A 25,607-nucleotide genomic window follows, 5' to 3' on the forward strand; every position below is an offset into this window, starting at 1 on the left:
AATTTAAAACTAAATACATTATTTGTCTCATACATGTAACATGATTAAATATTTCCAAACACCTTTATGTAGTGTATTGTTCTGATTTGATTGGAATAATGTTTTCTTTGTTTTTGTATAATTTTAAAGTTTGAATTTAAGCCATTTAATGAAACGTCCGTACACATTTCAAAATGCATTGCTTTGTCACGTTGTCCTTAAAAAGACGTTGAAATCAGTTTATTTGACAATTGGTTACCAAACTCTCTAATGATTACGTCTAGTTTGCATAAGATTGACTGATTATAGTATAATGTTTGCATAATTTGTTATCTGTTAACGTTTAAAATGTTGGATTTGGTTGTAAAAATAAAATAAAATGATGATTTTTTAGCATATTTTTTCTCAATCTCTGCTGTATATGTCTTAGATTTGTTTCGAAAAAATATATTAAAATAATGATTTGTGAAAGGATCACCGTATACAAACTTCTAATAGAGATTCTTGATTCCATTATGTTAAAGAGAAATCAAATAATATGTAGATATGAGATATATTCGAAAGATGAATAACGTCTATAATCAGTAATCGACCTACTATCAGATTGAAATGGAATGTGCAATTCATAGATATACTTGGCGCATCAGATATAATAATATAAATACATACAATTGCTTCTGCCATATAAAAGGTTTCATCGGAAACTTGATCGCCTTCGGACTGTGAACTTCACCATAAATACTGTTAGAATTGTATTTAAGATATTTCCATCATTAACTTACAACCTCTCTACGTATATGCAAATATCGCTGTAATATTAAATCAAATATTTCTCTTTTAATTTTCAAAATATTTGAATTTCTTAAAGAACTTTGTTTCAGGGTGTTTTCTTTACTGTTTTCAAGATTTTTATTTTCATGAAAAGACTAGATTCTTTGCTTTTGGAAAATCCACTTACGAAAATTATAGATTCAGAAAAATTATCCACTATTTCTCTTTATGTGTCCCAGTTTTCCATATAATATGCACGCATCATTATGAAGTCTTACATGTAATTGCTGCCTTATAAGCCCCTACGATTATATGAATGTTATGAGTCATGCATGTGGATAGATTATTAGAGAAGGTGGTTTAGTTTCAAGGAAATCATATTAAAACAGTTAACTGTCATCTGAAGATGAGTTTAGATGGCATTGATTGAGCCAGTATTTTTAGAAGTAAATGATTTTAAGATGAAATATTAACATGTTTATTTTTTACTTTGTATATAGTTTTCAAAGTTTCAACAAAAAGACATTTATGAAAAATAAATCATTTTTTTTTATTTTTGAATGTTGATAGTATATCGTATGTGTACAAACTGAGATGTATTTTTAGCTCACCTGAGCCGAAGGTTCAAGTGAGATTTTCTGAACAAAATTTATCCGCTGTCTGTCGTCGATGGTGTCATTGGCTTTGTAATATCGTCGTAAATTTTTCACATATTTATCTTCTTTTTAAGAACCACTGGACCAGTTTCAACCTAACTTGTCACAAAGTATTCTTGGGTAAAGGGAATTCAAATTTGTTCAAAAGAAGGGACACACCCACTTCCAAGGGAAGATAATTATGAATTAGTGAATTATAATTAATTATGAATTAGTGAAAAATTAATGACATCTTAAAAAGATCTTCTTCTCAGGAACCACTGGGAAAGATGAAACTCATGTGGAAGCATCCTCCGGAAGTGTAGATGTAATTTTGTTCAAATCATGACCCCAGGGGATAGTCAGGCCACAATGGGGTTATCTCAGTTTAACATAGGGATACGTAAGGAAAATATTTAAAAATCTTCTCAAAAATAGGAAAGCCATGATTTGACATACTTATATGGAAACATCTTCTGGTAGTGTACATTCAAATTTGTTTAAATCATGACCCCCAGGGGTAGGGTGGGGCCACTATGGGGAAACAAAGTTTAACATAGGACTACATAGTAAAATCTGTCAAAATTTTCTTCTCAAGAACGGCAAAGCTGCAATTGTTCAAATTTATATAGTAGCATCCCCAGAAAGTGTAGATTCAAATTTGTTCAAATCATGATACCCGAAGGTAGAGTGGAACCACAATAGGTGATCAAGCTTTTATGTACGAATAAATAATAGAAATCGTTAATATTCTTCACAAGAATCCCAAAGCCATGATTGATCATCAATATAAAAGCATCAAAAAAGTGTTAAAATCATGACCAACCAGGAGAAAAGAGGAGTCATAAAAGTGGATTATATTTATACAAAGGAATATATAGGCTCGTATATCAATAAAAATTTTAATCATACATGTATAAACAGCAAAGCCATAAAAGGCAGGTATCCTACAATTTAAAAGCATCCGTAGGAAGTATAGATTTCAGTTTTTTCAAATACCCTCCCCTTCCCCGAACCCACTTTTTAATTAAACTTTTCAATACAGAACTGATTTTTGCTTTTATCTAGCCTGTTGCTCAGGTGAGCGATGTGAGGCACACTCTTGTTTAATAGATGGTTTCAATACTTCCGTCATGTAAGTTTAAGGTACAAAATTTAACAATTGCTGTACATTGTTATTAAACTATTTTAAATAATTCTCTTCTTTTAAATTTGTTTGCTTTTGAAAACAAGTGAAAGCTATCATGGTCATTAGATAATAAAATGCTACCAGTATTATTAATATTGTTTATAATGTTAAATTATTTAGATTTTAAGTGTAAAGAATATTACAATCTTGACAGTCTACTTGTATTTTCATCTAATTTTTAGAAAATACTTTTGCATATATAAATAATAAACTTGTTTTTTGTCTAAAATCATATGACCTCACAGATATTATTTTGATCATAATAAATTACATATGTATTTAGCCATTATTGTTCAGATTTAAGGGTACTTACCACAAACAAAAAAATGGATGCGCGGGTTGATATATATTTTTTGACTGATTTTGATTTGAATTGATATAAATAATAAATCCCTGAAATATAAAGAAATCGTAGGTTTTCCTTGGTGCTTAGATTTGAGATTTTATTTTGCCTTCTATATAATTCCATACAAAATTTTGCACAATTTTTTAACTTGATGACAAAATCTTATAAAATTCTCCCACTCTACTTTGTAAACATTATTCAGGTTGTCAGTTTAAATGTAAATCTATGAGAAATAATGCTGATTTCTGAAAAAGGTTTGTTTGTGTTGTTTATCCTAATTTGAAGTGCAATTGATGGGAAAACGATAATAATACAGGTTTTTTTTCATTATTCAGAAAAATGAAAGAAGATTTAGAAGGAACAGATTTCGAAACTTCCCATGATGTATTTCTTATCCATGCTAATGATCCATATGAGGAAAGGGATTTTGCACTGAAAATTGTAAAACCTTTATTAGAATCTAAAGGTCTTAAGGTTATGACTGATTATGATGATTTTAAAAGTGGAGAAAATGTTTTTGACAACATTGCTTTAGCAATTAAAAGGTGCAAGAAGTCCCTCATCATACTAACAGAACATTCCCACAGAAGTCCATGGTGTTCCTTAGAACTAATTTTGGCTCTGGAGAAATCTCACAGACGTAACATTATGTCTGTTGTTGTGCTTTGGAAAGGAAAATCAGTGGAATGGGAACATCAAATAGTAAGTATTGATTTGACAACGTTACATTGATAAATGTCGCATACCTTACTTTAGGTAGACTCCATAGGTCAGAACAAATGTGTACGTTATCAGATCTATAAGTTTATTTCTGATATCCATGTATCTGAAAATTTTTGGCAACCAAAAACATGTTACAAACTGCTAACAAATACCAGCTCTAAGATGTATTTGAAAACAATTGTAGCATCATATACAGTAAGAAGGGATTTTCAAAAATAATTATCAAAGCAATATGGGCAGCAGAGGAAAATCAATGGCGTGTTGCTCTGTCTGGATATTCAGATATGTCTTTTTTCAGTAAAATACATACTATGTTGAACCTAAATAAATTGTGGCAGATTGCTGGAGAATTAATTATATTAATATTGCCTTTTTTAAGAACAGTTTTTAAATTGTAGCCATTTTTTATTTAGAAAATACCGAAAATACCGCAGGTACTTCATTATGATCCAAAAATGAAATAACAAAACTTTTAAAATTATCCACCCTTCTTCTGAACCATCTCTTTACCTGTAAATAATTTTTTAAAAGTATATTTTTAAAAATGTGAGCAAAATAAAACAATTATTTAACTGATATTAACAAAAAGGATCGAAATACTGCGAAAACTGTTCAGAATTTGTAAAACAGAATTAAAGCAACAGTCGGTCAAACCGGTGATAAAAATTGCTTTTGAAGTCACATGAGTAAACTCAGGTAACATATTGCTGTCTGTCTTTGTCCGTCGTCGCGCGTTGTGCGTTAACATTTGAACATTTTCATGACCAGCTTCTTCTCTGCAACCGCTTAACCAAGTTCAATCAATTTTGGCATAAGACATCTAAGGGTAAAATATTGTGAATTTCATGGCCTCTGTCTCCCCTTACCTTGGGCCTGAGGGGAGGGACCAAAACCACCATCAATAATCAAATCTTTAAAAAAAACCTTTTCTTTACTTCTTGACATTGTGCGATCAAACTGTTTGGATAATTGTAATGAGAATCAAGTCCTCTACCAAAATTGTGAATTTCATGGTCCCTGGATCAGGGTTCCAGTGCTAGGGCGGGGCTATATAGATTTTTCAGTGATAAGGCATTATTTCTTTGAAAATCTTCTCTACTCCTGGGTATTAAATAAACTAACCAAAGTACATTATTATGTTGAACAAGACTGCTTCTACCAAAATTTGGAATTTCATGCCCCCAAGATCAGGAGTTGGGCTGTAATGATTATATAGTAAAAACGCATTGGATCTTCAAAATTTTTAGATCTGATCACATTTTATCCGGCGTCCGTCTGTCTGTCTGTCTGTTTCTAAACTTTTCACATTTTCGACTCCTTTTTTAGAACCAGTGGGCCAATTTCAACCAAACTTGCCACAAAGTATGTTTTGGTGAAGAAAATTCAAGTTTATTCAAATGAAGGGCCATTTTTTCATTCAAGGGAGGATAATTCAGAAATAATGAAAATTTAATGGCACGTTTTAAAAATCTTCTTCTCAAGAACCACTGTGCAAGGAAATATGTCACTTATTAGGAAACATTCCCAGGTAGTGTAGATTCAAGTTTGTTCAAATGATGATCTCCCGGGGTTGGGCGGGGCCACAATGGCATATCAAAGTTTTACATAGTTATATAATAGTATAGGAAAAATCTTTAAAAATCTTCTCAAGAATAGCAAAGTCATGATTGGTCATATTTATATGGAAGCATCTTCAGGTAGTTTAGATTCAAGTTTATTCAAATCATGACCCCCGGAGGTAGGGCGGGGCCACAATGGCCGATCAAAGTTTTACTTAGACATATATAGAAAAAATTCTTTACAAATCTTCTATTCAAGAATAGCAAAGCCATGATTAGTCATATTTACATGGAAGCATTCTCAGGTAGTGTAAATTCAAGTTTGTTCAATTCATACCCTCTCCCCTTCAAGGAATGGTTGGGACTACTTTTGGGTTTAAACCTTTAAACAATAAACTAATTTCTGCATTCTTTTTGTTTAAACCTTCTTCACTGCCCCTGTGTATTAAACAATTGAGTATATTGATTATGTAGTGAAAAAAGCAAAAATTCTTTGAAAATCTTCGATGCTCTGGGTTATTATTTAATTAAAGAAAGTGCGTGTTTATGATAGGCAAGAACGCCCCAAATCATTCAAAAATGTGAGAGTCAACAACTCTAATGAGGGTAGGAGAGCTTAAGTTACTATTTAGTGAAAATGCATAATTTTTTCAAAATATGTGTTTTACAAGCTTTTCTCTACTTCTATCTAGATCTATATCTTAAATTTTGGAACCAGTTTTTGCTTTTAAAGTATGCATTTTGATATTATATCAGTTGGACTTTACATTGATAAAATTTATTAATATGATATGAAACTGTACATAAATCTGTTTATGATTTATAAAATTTAGTTAAGACATTGGTATTGATTGATTGATTGATTGATTGTATATTGTTTAACTTCCCTCTCGAGAATTTTTCACTCATATGGAAACGCCATCACTTGCCGGTGGAGAGCTGCAAATTTTGTCCTATACTCGGCACTCAGGGCCATTGAGCAGGGAGGGGTCTTTTTCGTGCCAGCACCTACTGCGACACGGGACCTTGGTTTATACGGTCTCATCCGAATGACCGGTCTCCACGTCCCACAGTGGAATTCGAACCCGCGAAGTAAGGATTAACTCCTTACTTCGCGACTCTGGAGCAGACACTCTAACCACGCGGCGACCATTGGTATTGAACTATTTACGATAATGCATAGGTGTACGAATATTTGTGATCTAGTTCTTGTATAGAATCATACTTACAGGTGCTCAATGATATAGATCAATTCATTCATTTATACATTAGTACAAAATTATTGCCAAAGTATCAAGTAATGTTGTAAGGTCAAATACATAAAATGATGTAATTTCAATAATTAAATGTAAATACATGTAATGCTGTGGCTTTTTGGAAGATATTTTGATTTTCACCTTATATGCAGTATTGTTTTTCAAGGCATTGGAGATGCTAAACATGGTTCCACGTGTAGACATTGGGAACTACAACGATATTAACCACAAATTAGAAGAACTTGTTGATAAAATCCGAGGTAAAATTAGATATTGCTTTGTTTTATTTTAATATTTTATGCACTTCGGTATTCACAGAATGAATTTTAATTAATTTTTATTTAGAGAAAAAATGTGTAGAAGAACTTTTGCCTGCAGGAAATATTGCACATGCTCAAGTCTGGTCCCACTACACAGGATTATTGCAGTACTTGATTCCAGGTTTTGTATACTATGTGAAAAATAACAAAAAGTAACTAACTCAATAATTAAAAGTGAATAAATTAATTTGGGTATTAAGAAACTAGTCGTGGTGTAGAATGGACATTACTAACGATCTGTTTAATACCTTATCTAAAAATAAAACATCCCAAGTTTTCTTCTTAGTATTTTACAATCTTTACTTCGTTTATGCTTGGGAAACCTTGTTTACTTCGTCTCTGTGCTAATGCTGTGCTCTGAAAATCTTGAGCTGACTAAGAGGATGAGAAAGGATAAGGTATGGTAACGATCGATCGATTCTGGCCCCTTATTTGATGCACAAATCAGAATACTTTTAAAACTGTGATACTTTGTAGTACTTTAAGGATATCCGATCCTCAGATAGGAAGGATAACTCTTTGATTTATAATTTAATTCAAAAAGTCTTAAAATAAAGCTTGAAATTGAAATTTTTTATGCAACAATTTTCTTTTTTATGCCTCTACGTATGATTCAATGTTCTTTAAAGTTTTAACAAACGGTATTTTAAAAGTTGACATTTGTACCTCATAAAACTAAGTAAAACTTGCATATTTAAAAAAAATCAAAGTTCTTTTAATTTAGCCTAAGTTACCAATGTTTATAAGCATGATTTGAAATTAGAAGTGATTTACAATGTTTTCTTTGAAAGGAAACACTTCATACACTATGCATTATGAAACGATGAAGTAAGTATAGGAGAAAGTAAATTACCGAATTATGAAAATCATGCAATTTTCTTTAAAAGCCTTGATACCTATGATTTTTATTCCTAAAATGTATTTCTTGATCAATTATTGATTAGAAAATCTGCAGTAGGTAGTTCTAATCGCATTTCTTAAAAAAATTTTTGAGATTTACTAATTTTCCCTATGTAATATGATTAAATTTAAAGATGAAGTTTAAAGAGACACCGTGGGTAAATACATTTTACTTTGAGAATTTAGAAACATCTTTGTGATCATTTTCAATTACTCAATGCCTGATTTTCAGAACCTGAGGATCGGATAACCTTAAATGATGCTCTTTTTTTAAGTTTTAAAACCAGCACTAATTTTGATTCAAAGCTTACACAGGGGCCAAAAGAGGGTGTAGAAATAGGCCATTCTTCTAAATTTTTTCGAATCTGGTGGGATTTCTGCATATTTGAGATACATTTCTATTCGCAAAACATAGAGCACAAGCTTGCCTATCTAGGATTTTCATACATTAAATGCATCTGATACTAGTGTATGAGATGTATAAATTTTGTATATAGACAAGCCTGTGCTCTTTGTTTTCTGAAATAATGTTAAAAGTTATATTATTCTCGGGCATAGGGAAGTTGATCCAAGTAATTTTCGGGTAAAGGAATAAAACACAAATTATTTCATAGTGAAAATTATCAGTATATCGTTGAACATTAACGATCTTTGTAGCTGCACATATTTTTTATTTCAAACATATTTCGTGACAAACAGTTGATTTAGGCGAGGTCGGTATGCTGAAACTCGGTAGAGACCCCATTCATACACAGTCATGCAGTTGTAGAATTTTAAATAAAACACATATAAAAAAATATGAAAAATATTGCGTTTCTTAGAATATTTTAAGGCTTAATTCCTATGGGCGTCCTTAACCTAGCTTCAAATTATTCCATCGGAAATTTGAGGTTGATCGCTGTTTGCTATCATGATATTTCATTTCTGGTATATTACTTACATTGAAATGTTTTATGTTTGATAATGAATCATTATACATTTGTATTTAAAAATGATCTTAGAGCTATATTTAATAATTTTGGTTTGTTGCAAGATCTTTGATAAATATTTCTCTCTCTATTGCTAGAAATTGCAGATCTTATCGAAGAAACAGAATTATACAAGAAAAACCCATCTAGGTTTTCTTTGAAGTTGTATGAACTTGTTCCTGAAAACTGTCTCTGTCCTTCGGTTATTCAGGATATCTCCGAAGAAAAGTCTGGACAACGAATCATTGCTATGACTGAGAAATTACCAACGTTAACTTATCAAAGGGCTGGAAACACAAGATCCGTTAATATGACCATTTACTGCGTAAAGGACACAGATGGCACGGTTTGTCGAATTCCTAGGTCTCTCAGAATTTATTAATGGAAGTTATAATTTTTTTAAAGTGTTGGTCGAAACATTTAAATATATGAAGATTTTTTTTTTCCTTTACAAAACGTGCATGTAATTTTTTCATTTGGCATTTAGCACACCAGTTTAGAGAATATATATATATTTTTAAATCGTTACTATGTTCCCACTTACAGAGATGATACACCCTGGTGACTGAACATGCTTATATTGGCGGATAAATCAACTTGTTTTTGTCCCCGTAATTGACAATTCGGGGATACATAGTTGTTGTCCTGTTCGACCGTCGTCTGTCTTTCCGCAAAATGTTAACCTTGTCGATAACTTTTGACTGGGTGGGGCTTTGGCTTTCATATTTCACATGTATATTACTTGTAACCCACAAAATTTGATCTTTTGACCCCGACATTGGAGTTTGACGCCCTTTTACACAAAAATTCCAAACTTTTGATTTGGCCTTAACTTAAGACCTTTTGGAGTTTCAAGCTTCAAATATGTATTCTTCATGACAAAGCCTTCATTCGATATCAACAATTTGATAAACTTTGAAAAAAGATCAAAGCGATTGGATACAAGTTCAAAAACGTTGATAGTCCTCTCCCATACATAAATCTAAATATCCATACAATTTTTATAAATTTTAAGAATAATATATAGGCCTTCAATATACATGTACATGTATAAAGAAGAACAAAACAATTGTCTTAATGAAGAAGGAAATAATATCAATTAATAGTAATGGTATTAATTTCTGTAAAGATAATACAAATACGTGTTAACTAAAACAACCAGTCTCCTGAATAAATTTTTGAAAAATACTTAATTTTTCTTCATTTTCTTGCTGAGATAAGAAATCATCTCCCTATGGCAATTTATGCACATTAATCATTTTTACATTATGAATTACAAGTAATCTATTAATCATTAAACGTCCAGGTTAAAAATATTCTTTACACACAAAGAAAAAAATGATGACGTTCCTCTATCATAGCACAAAACAATTTGAATTTGTTTGATATTACATCTATACAGATCATAATTTAAAATACAATTGTGTCTTAATTTTGTCTTTCAAAAATTCCTGTTGAAGATATTTAATTTTCTTGTTTCGTTACTCAGTGAATTCCAAGTAAGTTTATTTCCAAGTAACCAAAAGACTAGTTAAAAAAGTAATGAATAACAAATATAGCCATATAATTTCAACAATATTTCTATTCCTTAATGTAAAAAAACTTATTACAAAATTCATTCTTTCCATCTACAATATCACAATGGAATACTTTGCCTACAGAGATTAGAAACTTTGATCCTGTAAATGCTTTCAAAAAAGACTCTTTAAAGGTGAACATCCCCCAAAATATTTTTTTATGGTGATAAAAAAACAAACTCAACTTTAACAAGAGTAAGACACAATGTAAGTATCCTTAAGTCGGATTTACTTATTTAAAGTTAAACTTTCAGATAACACTCAGTGTTCTTGTGGATATATCAATGAAAACACTGAACGCTTCTTCTTGTACTGTAAAAAAATATGCTGAAATTTCCACACTATACAAAATAATAACGGAGCAATAGACCTTGAAATTCACTTATTCGGAGACCCAGATTTGGGTCAACAAAATAATATCAATATTGTTAAAGCTATGTATACATAGATATATTAAAAAATCAAAAAGATTTTATGAATAATCAGCGTAACCATTTTGTATCTTATACTCTTTTGTATCTTTGTATCTCATTCCCTTCCTATCTCATTTCTCTACACCCCCTTTCTTCTTCTTCTTCTTCTTTTTTAAATCATTGTATATTAGTTGCTTGTACATTACGTGTACATCACGTGTACATATTTTAATTATTTTTGTTTGTGTTGGAGAGGACAATCTAAGTTGGCATAACTTGTGTCCAATCCCATTGATCGTGTTCAACAAAATAATTATGTTTAAATCAATATAGCGAAATAATTTATCAGGTCTCAAAAACTCAATGAATATTCTATATTCTAGTTTCACCGTAGTTTCAACATAATGAGCTTAGTATTTGCTAATCCGAAATATCTGACATTTTCATGGCTTTTTAACGATTTTGATATTTTACGAGCCACGACTACGTCAGAAACGACGCTATTGCGAAAACTGGAAATTTCGCTGTCTCCAACCGGCGTTTATTTTCTATACTAGAGAAGCGAACTAAATGCCGAAACCAGAATTTTTCAATAGCACAAACCCTCTAGTACTTACCAATATCGAGGAAAATAAAATATCACTCCCCATTTCGTTAGAATACTTGCAAGATTTTAAAATACACAAAATGAAGACAAATCTCGACATTCCGATAAAATGTTTTCATCGGATTTATATTTTTATAAATGAGCCATAAAGCGATATTGTTAAGTTCTAAAAGTATTGTACCGTTGATAATTTATGAGTTTGACATTTAGTTCGGTTCGCATGTATCTAAAAATCGATCCGAGAATGCCGCCCCCGGTTCGAGGCGGCGAATTCCTAGTTTTCGCAATAGCACCGGGGTTCTGACTTTTTCCTGGCACGTAAATTATAAAAATCGTAAAAAAAGCCTGAAAAAGGTAAGACATTTCGGACTTAGTAAAAGCTAAGTTTCTCCCCGACCTAAGGACTTATGCTCTCATAATTGAAATTTCGGAGTATATAGTTTTTGCTCTGTCCGTCCTTCTGTATGTCTGTCTGTTTGTCTGTTGTTTGTTTGTCCGCAGAAACTTTAACCTTGTCCATAACTTTTGAACTCTTATATTGCATAGGTGTATTCCTTGTGAAATGACCTTTTTCTTGGTACCAAAAATATTACCTCTTTACCTTGGAGCTTGACCAACTAAAGCCAAATTTTTCTGAAATTTACCATTTAACTTTTCAATTGCTGGGGCTTTCATATTTCACAAGTGAAAGCGCGTCAATACCGTCAATTTTGACCTTTTAATCTTGACCTAAGAATTTGACCAACTTTAACCTTGACCATAGCTTTGAACCGTTAGTACTTTGGCTTCAATATTTCAGGAGTACATTGCGAGAAGACCTTCCATTGGTTACCAGCAAATTTGACTTTGACCTTGGAGTTTAACTTGCATTAGAGAAATTTCAACCCTCTCCATTAGCTGCCATACAAGGGCATCGGTGTTTCAAAAACACATCTTGTTACTATTTTTATATTATTGGAAATAATATGTTTAATGCGTTTATATGCATCTCTAAACGATGCTGCTGAAATTCTTGTTTCATTAACTTGTTTGTCAATAATTTACCTCGTTTTAGAAATTGTTCATATGTAGAGCATGCTCTTGCGTATCGAGATACCGGTATGTAAACTCCGTATGCAGGTTATGAAGGTACATATCTGCATAAGTAAGGGAAGTTGACGATAGAAAAGTTAAAGTCATCACGTTTATCAAAGAGCTTGGTTGATAGATTACCATTAACGTCTTTTTCAAGTAAAATATCCATGTATGAAACAGATGTGTCAGACTCTGTGATATCTTTTATTTCAAGCTCACCAGGATATATCGTATTGACATAGGAATGGAAATTACCATTGTAAATCGACAATACGTAGTCGATATATCTAAATGTTGAGTTAAAGGCCACAACAAGTGTTGCACAAATTCTGCTTCATATGAATACAAATAATCGGTCTGCAAATAACGAAGCGCAATCAATAATGCAGAAACTCAAGCATATTTTTGATGTCAACTTTAGAGTACTTGTGTGTGCAATCAGAATGTGTTTTAACAAAATAGTTTTGCAAATAACAGATGACCAAGTTTGTAAATTTACGAGTTCCATTTTTATTGAAAAAGCAGCTGTCAATGATATCAAAAAGCCTGGACTTTAATTTATCGTGGGGAATGGATGTGTATAAAGTTGAAAAGTCGTAAGTTTTTAAGCTATTGATTTTGGTAAAAATCTTGTGATTTCATATTTCCAAAAGTTCTTAGGAACTTTTGAGTATCCACATCTGATTCACACCACTTCTTGAATATATTGTTGCACAGTATTTTCCCTCACTACTTTCAATATTTTAATGAGGAGTAAAGAAAGATATTTGGTTGAACATTATCTGGAACCCACAACGTATCTTTGCTTGTAAGGATTCTGATGAAGTTCCGGAATCCAGTATACATGTGCTGTATACACTAGACAAAATTGCTAACGCACCACCAAATGAAAGTAAAGTAATTTTTTACTTTTCAGTACTTGTTTAGTATGTATTTAACATATTATTATGTTACGTCAAAAAAAGGGCATTTAAATGTTATTGATAAAAAAACAACAATGTTAACTGAAGCGTGACCATTTCACAGAAAAATAAGATCGCGTCCATACATTCTGGAGGAACAAATTTTTATATTTATTTGCTTTTTTCTTCTTTATACTAATCTAGTCTTTGTACTAATTAATACAATAGAAAAAAATTACACCGTATGCGGCATTTGTTCCTAAAAGAGAGAGCTTAAAGAGACAATATAGTGTCTGCAGAGGGTTCTTTTGGAAAAATTCATAAAAAATTAAAACAATGAATTAAAACAATGAAAAAAATCTTTTTTCTTTTTGTGAGAAATTGTTACAAATAGATTAATAAAGATAAAATGTTTACTATAGATAGTCAAGCCATTAAGTAAACATCACACAACAATTTCAATGTTGTTCCACGAAATTGGGCAACCGAAAGTTGGGTGGACTGGGTAAGGACATTAAGGCACTTGATGACTAGCAGGTGATTTTAAGTTAAGTGATTTCTAGAGGACTGTTTGAACGTATTTTGTTAAATACATGTACCAATGAAAGAAAAAAATCAAAGCTTTTCTCTTAGAAATAACTACAAAGACGTTTTAAATAATGGTCGTTGTTTATGAACATTATGCATACTCATTTCATTAAACTTAATATGCTCATTCAAATATATTGAAAGTATGCACACAGTCATGTATATTAATCGTTAAAAACCCTATAATCTGTTTTTACATGTAAGCACTAATTACAGCGCATAAATTATTTTTAAATAAACATCATAAAACATTTAAAAATTCAAAAAAAATATTTTACTTTGCTTCTTATCAACTTTATTACATAGGAATATTACTGTGTGGCAGAATATCCGGCAGTTTTGGCAGGAATGCAGAAGATGATTGAGACGACTTCTACAAAGTTTCAAGAATGTGACAGACGCATGCAAGTTGGACGTTTCTACTACATACTGGTGGCTCTCTTACATCACGAAAGCTTGGAAAATACGTTAAATAAAGCAAGGGTTATCATGTATAATGGTAATTTCAATTTTTGTATATTTATATTTCTGCATGTCCTCTAGTCTTCTTCTTTACTTTTAATGTAACATGTTTAAACAGGTACATACATTAATTATCACGATAATTTTGAAGTTTATTTCTTATATGCATAACATTTTGTAATTACATTACAATTATGTATATAACTTCTTATCCCTACACTATTGTCTAAGTCCCTAAATGAGGAACTGTTTTGTTTGTATGTTGTTTAACGTCACTCTCGATACTTATATGGAGACGCCACCACTTTCCGTTGTAGGGCTGCAAATTTGTACCTATACACCTATACTCTACACACTCAGTGGCATGGAGCAGAGAGTGAGGGATTTTTTTCGTGCCAACACCTTTTGCGACACGGGACCTCGGTATACTGTAAACCAACTTTTATTCGCGTGCAATAAATACTTGCGAGTTTTGAGACCGGCTCTATTACTCGCAAATATTTATCGCCGTGTACCAATAATTTTTTGCTTAGTATTTGTAGAGGATGTTTCCTCGGTCGCGAAAATTGATGTTGTCGCGGGTTGTTTTCAAACAGATCAATTGCGAATAAAAGAGGACGCGAATAATAGTTGGTTAAGAGTGTACGGTCTCAACCATGAATAAGTCTAGGACTTAATTTTTTAAAATTATTGTGTGCCCATGTTCAGTTTTCAGTAAAAATTCAACAATATTAGCCTAGTTTTGATGGGTCGCCGATAAATATTTCAATCCCGTATATTTACATTTGCAAATGTTTTCCCTTATATAACACTATTTGAACAAGGCTTTTTACATCTCTCAGTCTGTAAAACTCGTTCGTCATGTGACCATAAATTGATTGTATAGTCATAAACGATCTACATAATTTCATAGTGACGTCATAAGCGATCGACGTTATCAATACATTCAATTTATACAGTTAAGTTTTAAAAATAAATTTATGGATTTAAAACTTAATTACTTAATTACCTTACTATTTGTAATAAATCAGTTACAAGTGTAAATATAAGTAATAAGGTATCATTTTTTTGAGTTTTATTGGGATGTAAAACGGGTTGGCACATGATCAAATCTTCCATATAGCCCTTAGATAAGACTTGAATTTTAAAATATGCACACCTTTTAATAAAATACTTTTTTTCTAAGATACCCCAATGATAAATAAACATTTAATAGATTGATTTATAAGTACGCTAAATACTAAATGTAATTTTATTTCATACATAAATTCAAATATACCCCCGCTCCGAAGGAGAGAAGGTATACTGTTTAACCCTTGTGTGTCTGTCCGTGTGTCTATCAAGCCCTCAGGGTGTCTTTCCGTAACAACTTTTTTGGTCTCAGTTTTCTCAGCAACTACGTATACTCATCGTAGATGCTTGAAATTTAAATAAATTCTATACCGAAGCATGCCATATGGTGGGATTTTTTTTTTGTTCAAATCAGATGTCAACTTCCTGTTAATCCGTGCTCTTCTCCGTACCATACATACCAAATTTTCGTCGCAGTTTTTTCAGCAACTTCTCACTGCAGATGCTTAAAATTTAGCACATTCTTTGCTAAGGGATGCCATATGAAAAGAGTCATTTTTGTACAAATTCAATGTCTCCTTCCTGTTTATTTGTGCCGCTGTCCGTAATATACATGACAAAATTTCGTTGCAGTTTTCTCAGCAACTACTCATCGTTGATGCTTGAAATTTTAGCACACTGTTTGCTGAGGTATGCCATATGGTGGGAATTATTTGCCATTTAAATGTTTGTCCAATGTAGAAAGTATTTTTTTTAGCGATTTAACTTTCGTTTAAAATAAGAAAATTTTTGTTCATTTAATAAATCGTTTGTACGATATTTAGTTAAATCTAAATTTTGCACAAAATTGTTTGTGGTAATTTAGCATCGTTCCTTAAAAAAAATATTTTTCAGGGTTTGTTTGACATAATTAACGATTTAATATCGTTTGTACAATTTAGTAAATCGTTTGTACGATTTAATAAATCGTTTGTACAATTTAATAAATCGTTTGTACGATTTAATTTAGTAAATCGTACAAACGATTTATTAAATCGTACAAACGATTTAGTAAATCGTACAAACGATTTATTTCGTACAAACGATTTGTTAAATCGTAAAGTTTTCTGTAAGAAATAATAGAATGTTATTTACAAGTACAGTGAATGGAAGGGTTTGGAAAGGTTTGTTAAGCTTACGGACGCGATAACTGTTTGCGCACTTAAATGATAGGGTAAAACGATTTAGTAAATTATACAAATGAAATTTAGTAAATCGTACAAACGATTTAGTAAATCGTACAAACGATTTAGTAAATCGTACAAACGATTTAATAAAAAATTTCTACATTGTTAAAATGGCACGAATACGCCGTCGTAGGTATGCCATATGGTGGGAATTATTTTTGTTCAAATCCGATGTTGACTTCCTCTTTATCCGTATGTTTGTGCGTAACTGAACTTGTTTATACCGTATACCAGTAAGTGGACATTTTAGCAAGAGGCAAATTTAGCGATTTGTCCTTAAAAATTGGTACTTTAATCTTAGCGAGATGTAATTTTAGTGATTTTAAAATACTCACTATAGAAATTATTAAAGATAAATGCAATGAATTTTAGCGATATATAATATTAGTGATCTCATCACCCTTGTTAATAATGCCAAAATTAAATCCTCCCTAAAAATTCTGCTTTCACGGTATTAACATGATAGTGTATATTAACATCAGAGTGGAGTTATTACTAGTGATCATTGGCTCACAGATTTCTTGTTGATTATTACATAATAAATATTATATCATCATTATTGATTCGTACAAAATTGTTTGTGGTAAGTTTTTACATATAAAAAAGCATCGTTCGCTTAATTTAATTTTTCCTCATGTTTATTCATATTTTTGCAGAAAACAGACCAGGGTTTGTTTTAGCAGACGAGATGTTAAAAGCTATCAAAGAAGACATAACTCTGGCGACAGTGATGGAAGGGTTTGGAAAGGTTTGTTCAGCTTACGGAGGCTGTTCGATATGTATCGTACCTCATCGCGATAACTGTTTGCGCATTTCCTAGATGATGATAGGGTAAAATTGAATATTTCTGTACCAAACCTTTTCATTGGTATAAACACGAGCCTTCAGATCCTCATACTTTTACACTTATAGTCTTTTCAAAAGAGCAAGTCACAACAGTAAACAACCGTTGTAAAAGTGGCGGGGAAAAGGTTGAGCATTTTTAAGAAATTAATGCTTATATTAAGTTTGAACAAAACTCGGTCATTCAGTAATGCAAATTTTTATTGAACTTTTTGTGGAAGTATATTGGTCTGTTAAGGTATCTTCTAGACAGTGCGTAGGTGGGGAGAGAATCTCTGACTGGCACAGAGTCCATCAAATATGCAGCAAAATCTGGCAGTCCTTTGACTGTTACAAGAAAGGCAAATATCTCAGGGAAATACTGATAATTGAAAATGATGACAGATACTCATTTATGATATTAACATAGCTGTTGACACATTGCAATTCTGGGTATATTTCATTTTGAATATATATTGAGAGAACAAATTATTTCTGCTAGAAGAAAACTGCATGCATGTATATTGACAGATGACCTAAAATTGGAACAAGAACAAACTGTTAGCAAAACACGTTTTACCAAAGTCAATCAAAGGCGATTTTCAGTGTTTCTGGTCGCAAAACATTGATTCACTTCTAGTATTTCGAAACACAAAGAAAAGCTGGAAATAAAATATTAGGGCTAATTAAAAACGGTATAAGGCCTGTAGTTACCAAATACCATATGTGCAAAGAAGGTTCTGTAATTGGGAACAGCTTGAATGTTTTCGAAAGGTGCACAGTGTGTTATGTATGTTTGTTTTTGTGTTTGTATACATTTTAAAGGTGTTTTTGATCATATAGTTGTATATAACAAAACTTAGGAAGTAAAGCAGTAGAAAAAAATAATGCAAATTCTTCTCATATGAAAGAATAGCTTTTCAATACCGTTCGACTTTTCCCCTTTTTCCAATATTTAAAAAGCTCTTTTTCGGTCGTCGTTACAAATCCCGACAACCCGATTGGTTCACCAGTCCGTGTTTTAGTGGTCAAGCTTAATCAACGAGTCATTGAAAATATGTATTTAAAACCGCGGAGAATACTTCAAAGAGATGTAATATTCATTTAACTATTTGAGTGGAATTGCTGCTGAGGTATTATTAGCATTAAATTTCGGACTACCCTCGTAGAATATCAGGTTCTTTGCACATTTGTGTAAATAGTATTAAAAAATATTTCAGTAAAATACTTCTCTTAATTGCTTCGTTTTTAATTCTAAAAATTTAAACCTTTAAATTTAAAAATTTATAAAAGATATAAACTGCCATTATTTGTTTATGCATAGTTCAATTTAAGGTTGAAAGACCATTGGATAGGCTGAGTTCTAAAGAACCAAAGGATTATGAGAATGAGGCTTTATTGTTATGCCATAGTAGTGAAGCGAGTGAAGCAATAGGGCATGAAATGGAAGAATATCTTGAAAAAAAAGGTTTAAAACTCGCAAGACATGAAGCAGGACAGAGATACTTTGATTTGGCTGATGCCATTGAAAAATCCTACTGGACAATAGTGGTCCTGACACGAGATGCCCTGGGTGACAACACATTTGCAATGCAGATTTTAATCCTTCTTGAAAGATTTGTTACTGAGAAGAAAATTAGATTGATACCAGTTTTAGTGGACACAAGATATGAAGACATCCCAGATGCTCTGCGTTTTGTTACGTATGTTGCAACTGATGAAAGCAAGAAATACCTGGAAAGACTTCTTTGTACTTTAAAAGGTATGCAGATATGTTCACTGTGATTAATTATATAGCAATGTCTAAATACTTAATGATTAAGTTTTGATGACATTTGTGAGCTGATCTTTTAAAGTCATTGTAAATAATAAACTTGATTGTTTGCAAATTTTTTATGAAAATTGAAAAAAAAACATATATTCAGTTTTTGTATTTTCATGAAATTAAACTTTAAATATTTATCTAAAATTGTTGTGTTTTTACTATGCCGTAAAAGGAGTCAGGATTTGACATATGGTGCACTTTCCGTTGTCGAGTACACTATATGTCAAACTCTGACTACGACTGAGGCATAGTAAATGCAAAGTATAACATCATCGTTATAATTCTGCCGACTGTTTGTAAACGACAAGTTCAAGAAAATTTTGAGCAGAATTGCAGAGGTCAAATCATATTTAAAATTATATTACATGAATTACTCATCTTTTACTTCTCTGCTTGTTTTAATATGTAAACTCTTTATATTAATGAGTACAAAGTTTCTTTAAATATTTTTTTTCAAAACTTATGTTTCATCACCCCTCGAAAAAATCTAGTTTGGTTGTCAAACATGTAAAAACATACCTATTATGATATTACACCGTATACAACGGGTAACGCTGGGGAGTCGCTAAAAAGTATGGGGGAGTCGTTTTCAACGTATGGGGGAGTCGATTTTCACCGCTTCGGAGTCAGAAGTGATGTGGGTCACGTCTTTTTTCGGTATATGTAAGATGTATTTACAAAAAACAACTAGCCTACGGAAGGTAGCAATAGTTAAGCTTTCTGTTGGTCATTTGTCCGGCTAGCATATACGTCTAATTTTCTCAAACACTTCGAAACTATTCGACAGATTTCATATTTACGCTGATCGAGTGATTAAAACATGCATAGTTTGCACAATCTACGACTTGTTTAGGGATTATAACAGATAAAACAGCAAAAGCAAACGTTAATCCGTCAAATGCAACAATTGAAATTTGGCTAGACTTTATAAAAATTAATAATTAAGACATTTTCTCTTCAGACAGTAATGGTTACGTAGGGGGGAGTCGTTTCTGGAAAAACACAACGCATAGGGAGTCGCAAAATAAAGTGAAATGCATGACCTAATCTGTTGTTGTTTTTAGTTTAAGAATACATGTACAATTGGATTGTATATCTTCGGAGCACAAGTGCATGGGGACAAGATCCTTCCCTAGCTCAGTATGTAATTTTCTTACACATTACAAAAATTCAAAAAGATCACGAACCCTTACTTTCAACAATGACAGTCTCTCCATAAAAAAAGAACAATCGGATTTATAATATGGAAAGTTTCTTTATAATAATATTAATCATTTTTTTTTATTAGAAAAGTGGAAATCTCTGGTGCGTCATTCCCGCCCCTTGACTTCTTTTTTTCTTGGGGGGGGATGGGTTTAGAAATTTTTGAACTGGTATATGCTTTCAATTTGGTCGACATATAAATAATTTATTTTTATTTTTCATTTATCATATAAACACATCTTCAGGCACAAACGATGTATCCTAAATGAGAATATTTGGGATTATCTGGGGTTTACACTGTCAGTACTACATGTATATATTCATAGACAGGGTTCGAGGGTAACATGCGTTTTTTTCAGACCGAAGAAACAAACTGTTTGCTCGAGGTCGTTAGTCCGAAGGCAAAAAGTTTTGTTTGAGGGGTCGACAAAAAGCATTTTTGTCCGAGAACAATCAATTAATGAATCGTTATATTGTTTATTATGATATTATCATGATGAATTTTTTTTCACGAGCACTGCAGTTTAAACTTGGTCAATTCCATCAAGTTCTGACAGTGACCTCGCCCACACTGTCAAGTAAGCGTTGCCATAGCTCATCAACAGGTCCAACATCTCACTCCACTGTCAAGCAGCGATTTATTTGAATGCTCAGGAAAACAGTAGAAAGGCTTTTTTAGTTATAGTTTTTCTTACAATAACAACTTTTTATAAGACTTAGTATGAAAAAAAGAATTATAAACAACTTATCTGAAAAATTTTGACAAGCAAAAAAAAATTAAAGGTTGGAAGAAGATTCATGTAACAACCGAGTTTCTCAACCAAAATTTATTAACACATTTGCAAATATTACTGTGATTTTACTATTCTGCATGAAAACGTTGGAAGACCTCTCATACGTGCCTGTTTCGTGCAGTGTATTTCAGAATTGTTATTATGGGTAAGGGCAGTGTCTGAAGTTCTAATTTTAGTAAGAGCTATAAAAATTCACCAAGAAAACTAGAGGTACTGTGAGGAATGAGCTCACTAAATGATACCCTCGGCTCCCATGCCATAATGGCAAAGTCAATGTTTTGCTGTGGCCGGGAAACCCAAAATATGTGTCGGATCAAAAAGTAAAATAGGAGGTCACCAGGGGCTGATACAGGAATTGAAGTTAGGTGGGGGGCGAATAAAGTAGGCGGGGGGGAGGGCTGGGGACCAGGGGGCGAAGCCCCCGGAAGCTCCTGGATTCTAGAGATTTTGTAGGGTAAAAATGAGGTCTACCGAGTAGACAATTTTTACATTTACTAGACTAAACTATGATTTACGCTAACTTTGACAATTTTATTTTGACACGCCGGGTGCGCCCCCTTAAATCCGCCACAATTTACAATGGCAATATGTAGTAAAGTTTCTGTGAAAGTTTCATTAAATTTCACTCAGTGGTATAAGGGGAGTTGCGGATAAGAGATGGGTACCCCAAAGCTTAACAGACAGACGGACGGACGTACAGACATTAACTGCCTAACGGTATTTAATTTAAAATGCTGAAAATTTTGGACTCTACCACTTCATGCTCATCCGTGCAGAAACCATATCAAATGTACATGTAGTAATGTATATGAAGTACTGGTATATACTCATACACTTAACAATAAGAAACGATAATTACATGTTTTTATTTTTACATGTACATATTGCTTATATTGATCTTTATTCATATTGCATTTTACTAAAATTATAAAGTTATCAAAATAGCATTTAGCAAAAGAAAACAAATTTAAAATAATAGTACAATTCAATTTTGCGACTCCCCTATGCGTTGTGTTTTTCCAGAAACGACTCCCTCCTACGTAACCATTACTGTCTGAAGAGAAAATGTCTTAATCATTAATTTTTATAAAGTCTAGCCAAATTTCAATTGTTGCATTTGAAAGATTAACGTTTGCGTTTGTTGTTTTATCTGTTATAATCCCTAAACAAGTCGTAGATTGTGCAAACTATGCATGTTTTAACCACTCGATCTGCGTAAATATGAAATCTGTCGAATAGTTTCGAAGTGTTTGAGAAAATAAGACGTATATGCTAGCCGGACAAATGACCAACAGAAAGCTTAACTATTGCTACCTTCCGTGGGCTAGTTGTTTTTTGTAAATACATCTTACATATACCGAAAAAAGACGTGACCCACATCACTTCTGACACTGAAGCGGTGAAAATCGACTCCCCCATACGTTGAAAACGACTCCCCAATACTTTTTAGCGACTCCCCCGCGTTACCCGTTGTATACGGTGTATTAGGTTGTGCTTCATTTGCGTCTTTTTTTTTTAGTGTTGCATGCATTGAAGTATAATGTATCGATATTTTTTTTTATTTGAGTAATCTTTTTGTTCAACAGATTATTTGAACATAATTCAAACCTTTTTTTTCAGTATAGTAAAAAATATAGCTGTATTTCAGAAGATATGCGATTCACACGATATATTTGGTTCTTTATGTTACATTCATAAATGTTTTCCATTGCCAATATCATTTCAATATTGTTTATCTTTAAAGGAAAGGATGTCAAATTTGAGAAAGAAACACTAATTCCAGCAGGGGATGTGGCCTATGGATTAGCCTGGACCTACGTCCTCAACTACCTACAATTTGTTCTGATGGGTAGGTCATTTATATAATTTAACATTTTCAAGTATTATTATTTTTTATTTGAAAAAAAGAAAAATGATTAGAACTTTTTTTAAATTTATTATTACGGTTTTCTTTTTATTTTGATATAAAGACACGAACTTTGCACGTACTAAATTCCAGGAGAGGTACAAAAAACGGGAATACATAAATCTTAAACTAAAAATCATAATCTCTATACTTTGTATATAATTATGAAGTTAACTAAACCTTTTAATAAAAGACTTATTTTGTAAATTTTTGGAGTGAATTACATACGAAACTTTTGTTTCAGATCCAGAACAGGAGGGTGCCATTGGTATGAATTTTTATGTGATTGTAAATTGTTATGCTAATTACTGTAAAAAATATAATCTAATTTTTAAAAAAAACTAGTTCTAACCATTGTTAACAGTTTTGAAAATTTGACTCCTAGCCTCCTTTTAAATATTTTCTGTAAAGTAAAATATCTGCCATCCTCTCAAGCTCCGGAGTACGCATTAAGAAACGGTCAAATCTAGCTTAAAGTCCGCAAATAGCTCTCTCCAGGCTGCTTTGTCACATAAAGTGTCGTAATCTTGAATAAATTTACCTCTCAGTCTTTTCTGCGACGTTGTGTTATGGGTGAAAAGGGCCTTGAGCTAGAAAAAGGTCAATGATTTTTAGCTGACGTGCACCTAGCTATCGCTCATGTGAGATTTTTTCTGATCAAATTTTGTCCGTGGTCGTGGTCGTCGTTGACGCTGTAAACTTTTTATGTTTTCATCTTCTGATGAAGAACCACTGGGACGGTTTTAACCAAATTTCCTAGAAAGTAACCTCGGGTAAAGAGGATTTAAATTTATTCTAGTGAAGAACCACACCCCTTCCAAAGGGAGATAATTATGAATTTAGTAAAAAATTAAGCTCATGGCATCTTTTGAAAATCATCTCATGAACCACTGGGCAAGGAAAGATGAAACTCACATGGAAGCATCCTCAGCTAGCGTAGATGCAAGTTTTTTTTAAATCATGACCCCCCGGGATAGGTTGGGGCCACAATAAATGATCAAAGTTTTACATAGGAATATATTGGAAAAATCTTTTAAAATCTCAAAAACTACAGGGTCAGGAAAGATGAAGCTCATGTGCAATCATCTTCAGATGGTGTCCATTCAAATTTGTTCAATTCATGATCCCTTGGGATAGGGTTGGGTCACAATGGTTGATCAAAGTTTTTACATATGAATACATAGGAAGGAAACGTATTTAAAAATCTACTTCTCAAAAATCAGAACTCCTGGGATTAGGATGGGGACACAATATGGGATCAGTTTTTGCATATAGATAGTTTTGGAGGTCCGTGTTTGCTATGCTCCTATTTTGTATTGTTTTACGGATTTTGATCTGGAATACTGTTCGTTATCGCCATATCTTTCATAAATATATTAAACTTAAATATCTTTAAAAATTTCTGTAGAACAGCAAATCTATGCATATGATTGGTGATATTTTATATGGATCTATGGAATCATCCTCAGTTGGCTTAGATTCAGGTTTGTTCAAATTGTGACCCCAGGGTTAGGGTGTGGCCACAATGAGGAATCAAAGTTTTTATAAAGAGCATACATGTTCATGTTAAAGTATTTAGGGGTCAAAGGAATTATCAAATCGAACTTTTGTACAGTTGAGGTAAGAATTAGGAAAAATAACTCCAAAAAATAGCGCAACTATTTGTGCGAAATAAATACTAGTATAGTTTTTTTTTTCTTTATGGGTGACACTGTAGCTCTTAGTTTCAAACTGTAGCTCGCTTGTCTGAAAAAAAAATTGGATGGACGACAAAAATTCAAAATTCCTGTGAACCTTATCAACTATATTCTCATATTTAATATCTGCGCGAAGCGCGTTGGACCGAATTATCTTGCAATCAAAAATAGTGCTCTACAAAGGCAAAAATTTCGATGGTTTCCATTTCAGGCCCATGAGAGCTATTTATAAGGGTATAAGGAATTTTTTGTTGTAGGAATAATACAAGAATATGTATATATATAAAAAAAAAAAAAATCGGTAAGTAAAATTCTGAGACGGCAGTATGAAAAAACACGGAGAAATAAATCGATAAGCGGCTCACTTTTCGAGCGCAATAAATATAAACTTTTTTCAGTGGTTTGCACTGTAGATCTTCGGTCTGTCGACATATTTTTAGGAGATTCACAGTTCTGCAGCTACCAATAATTTTGACCTTTTTGACCTTGATCTAGGAGTTTGACTTGCATTTGAGAAACGTCAACCCACGCCAAAAGCTGCCATACGGGGGCAACAGTGTTTCATAAACACATCTTAATTGTTCGTTTTTTTTAACAAAATACATACCCACATGCCCATGGTCATTATAAAAAGTTTGAACGTAATAGATAGTTTTCGATTGACCAAGAGTTACTTCCCGTTGGTCGCCATACTGGAGGTCCAAACGCTCATATTCCTTCATTGTTCAACCAATTTAAAATTTTTATATTTGCTATTCTGAATTAGAAATCATTATTTTTCTGAAGTATATAAA

General features: G+C 32.3%; 1 protein-coding gene across 1 annotated transcript; it reads left to right on the forward strand.

Annotated features, from left to right (window-relative positions):
- The first annotated feature begins 3,259 nt into the window (after window positions 1-3,259).
- Window positions 3,260-25,099, forward strand: LOC134260928 (stimulator of interferon genes protein-like). Its single transcript, XM_062743453.1, has 10 exons — window positions 3,260-3,622; window positions 6,625-6,718; window positions 6,804-6,899; window positions 8,745-8,992; window positions 14,114-14,306; window positions 17,223-17,314; window positions 18,724-19,150; window positions 22,955-23,059; window positions 23,361-23,384; window positions 25,071-25,099. Exons 1-10 carry the CDS (start codon window positions 3,260-3,262, stop codon window positions 25,097-25,099), a joined length of 1,671 nt encoding a protein of 556 aa, XP_062599437.1.
- Window positions 25,100-25,607: the final 508 nt, after the last annotated feature.

The sequence above is a fragment of the Saccostrea cucullata genome, unplaced genomic scaffold (genome assembly GCF_032062105.1).
Source record: "Saccostrea cucullata isolate Sc308-1 unplaced genomic scaffold, CSIRO_AGI_Scuc_v1 ctg2051, whole genome shotgun sequence".
Lineage (NCBI taxonomy): Eukaryota > Metazoa > Mollusca > Bivalvia > Ostreida > Ostreidae > Saccostrea > Saccostrea cuccullata.

Coding starts and splice junctions, on each gene's coding strand:
- LOC134260928 (XM_062743453.1), top strand. CDS start 3,260: ATGAAAGAAGATTTAGAAGGAACAGATTTCGAAACTTCCCATGATGTA. Junction 17,315..18,723: donor TGATGGAAGGGTTTGGAAAG/GTTTGTTCAGCT, acceptor GTTCAATTTAAG/GTTGAAAGACCATTGGATAG. Junction 23,060..23,360: donor CCTACAATTTGTTCTGATGG/GTAGGTCATTTA, acceptor CTTTTGTTTCAG/ATCCAGAACAGGAGGGTGCC.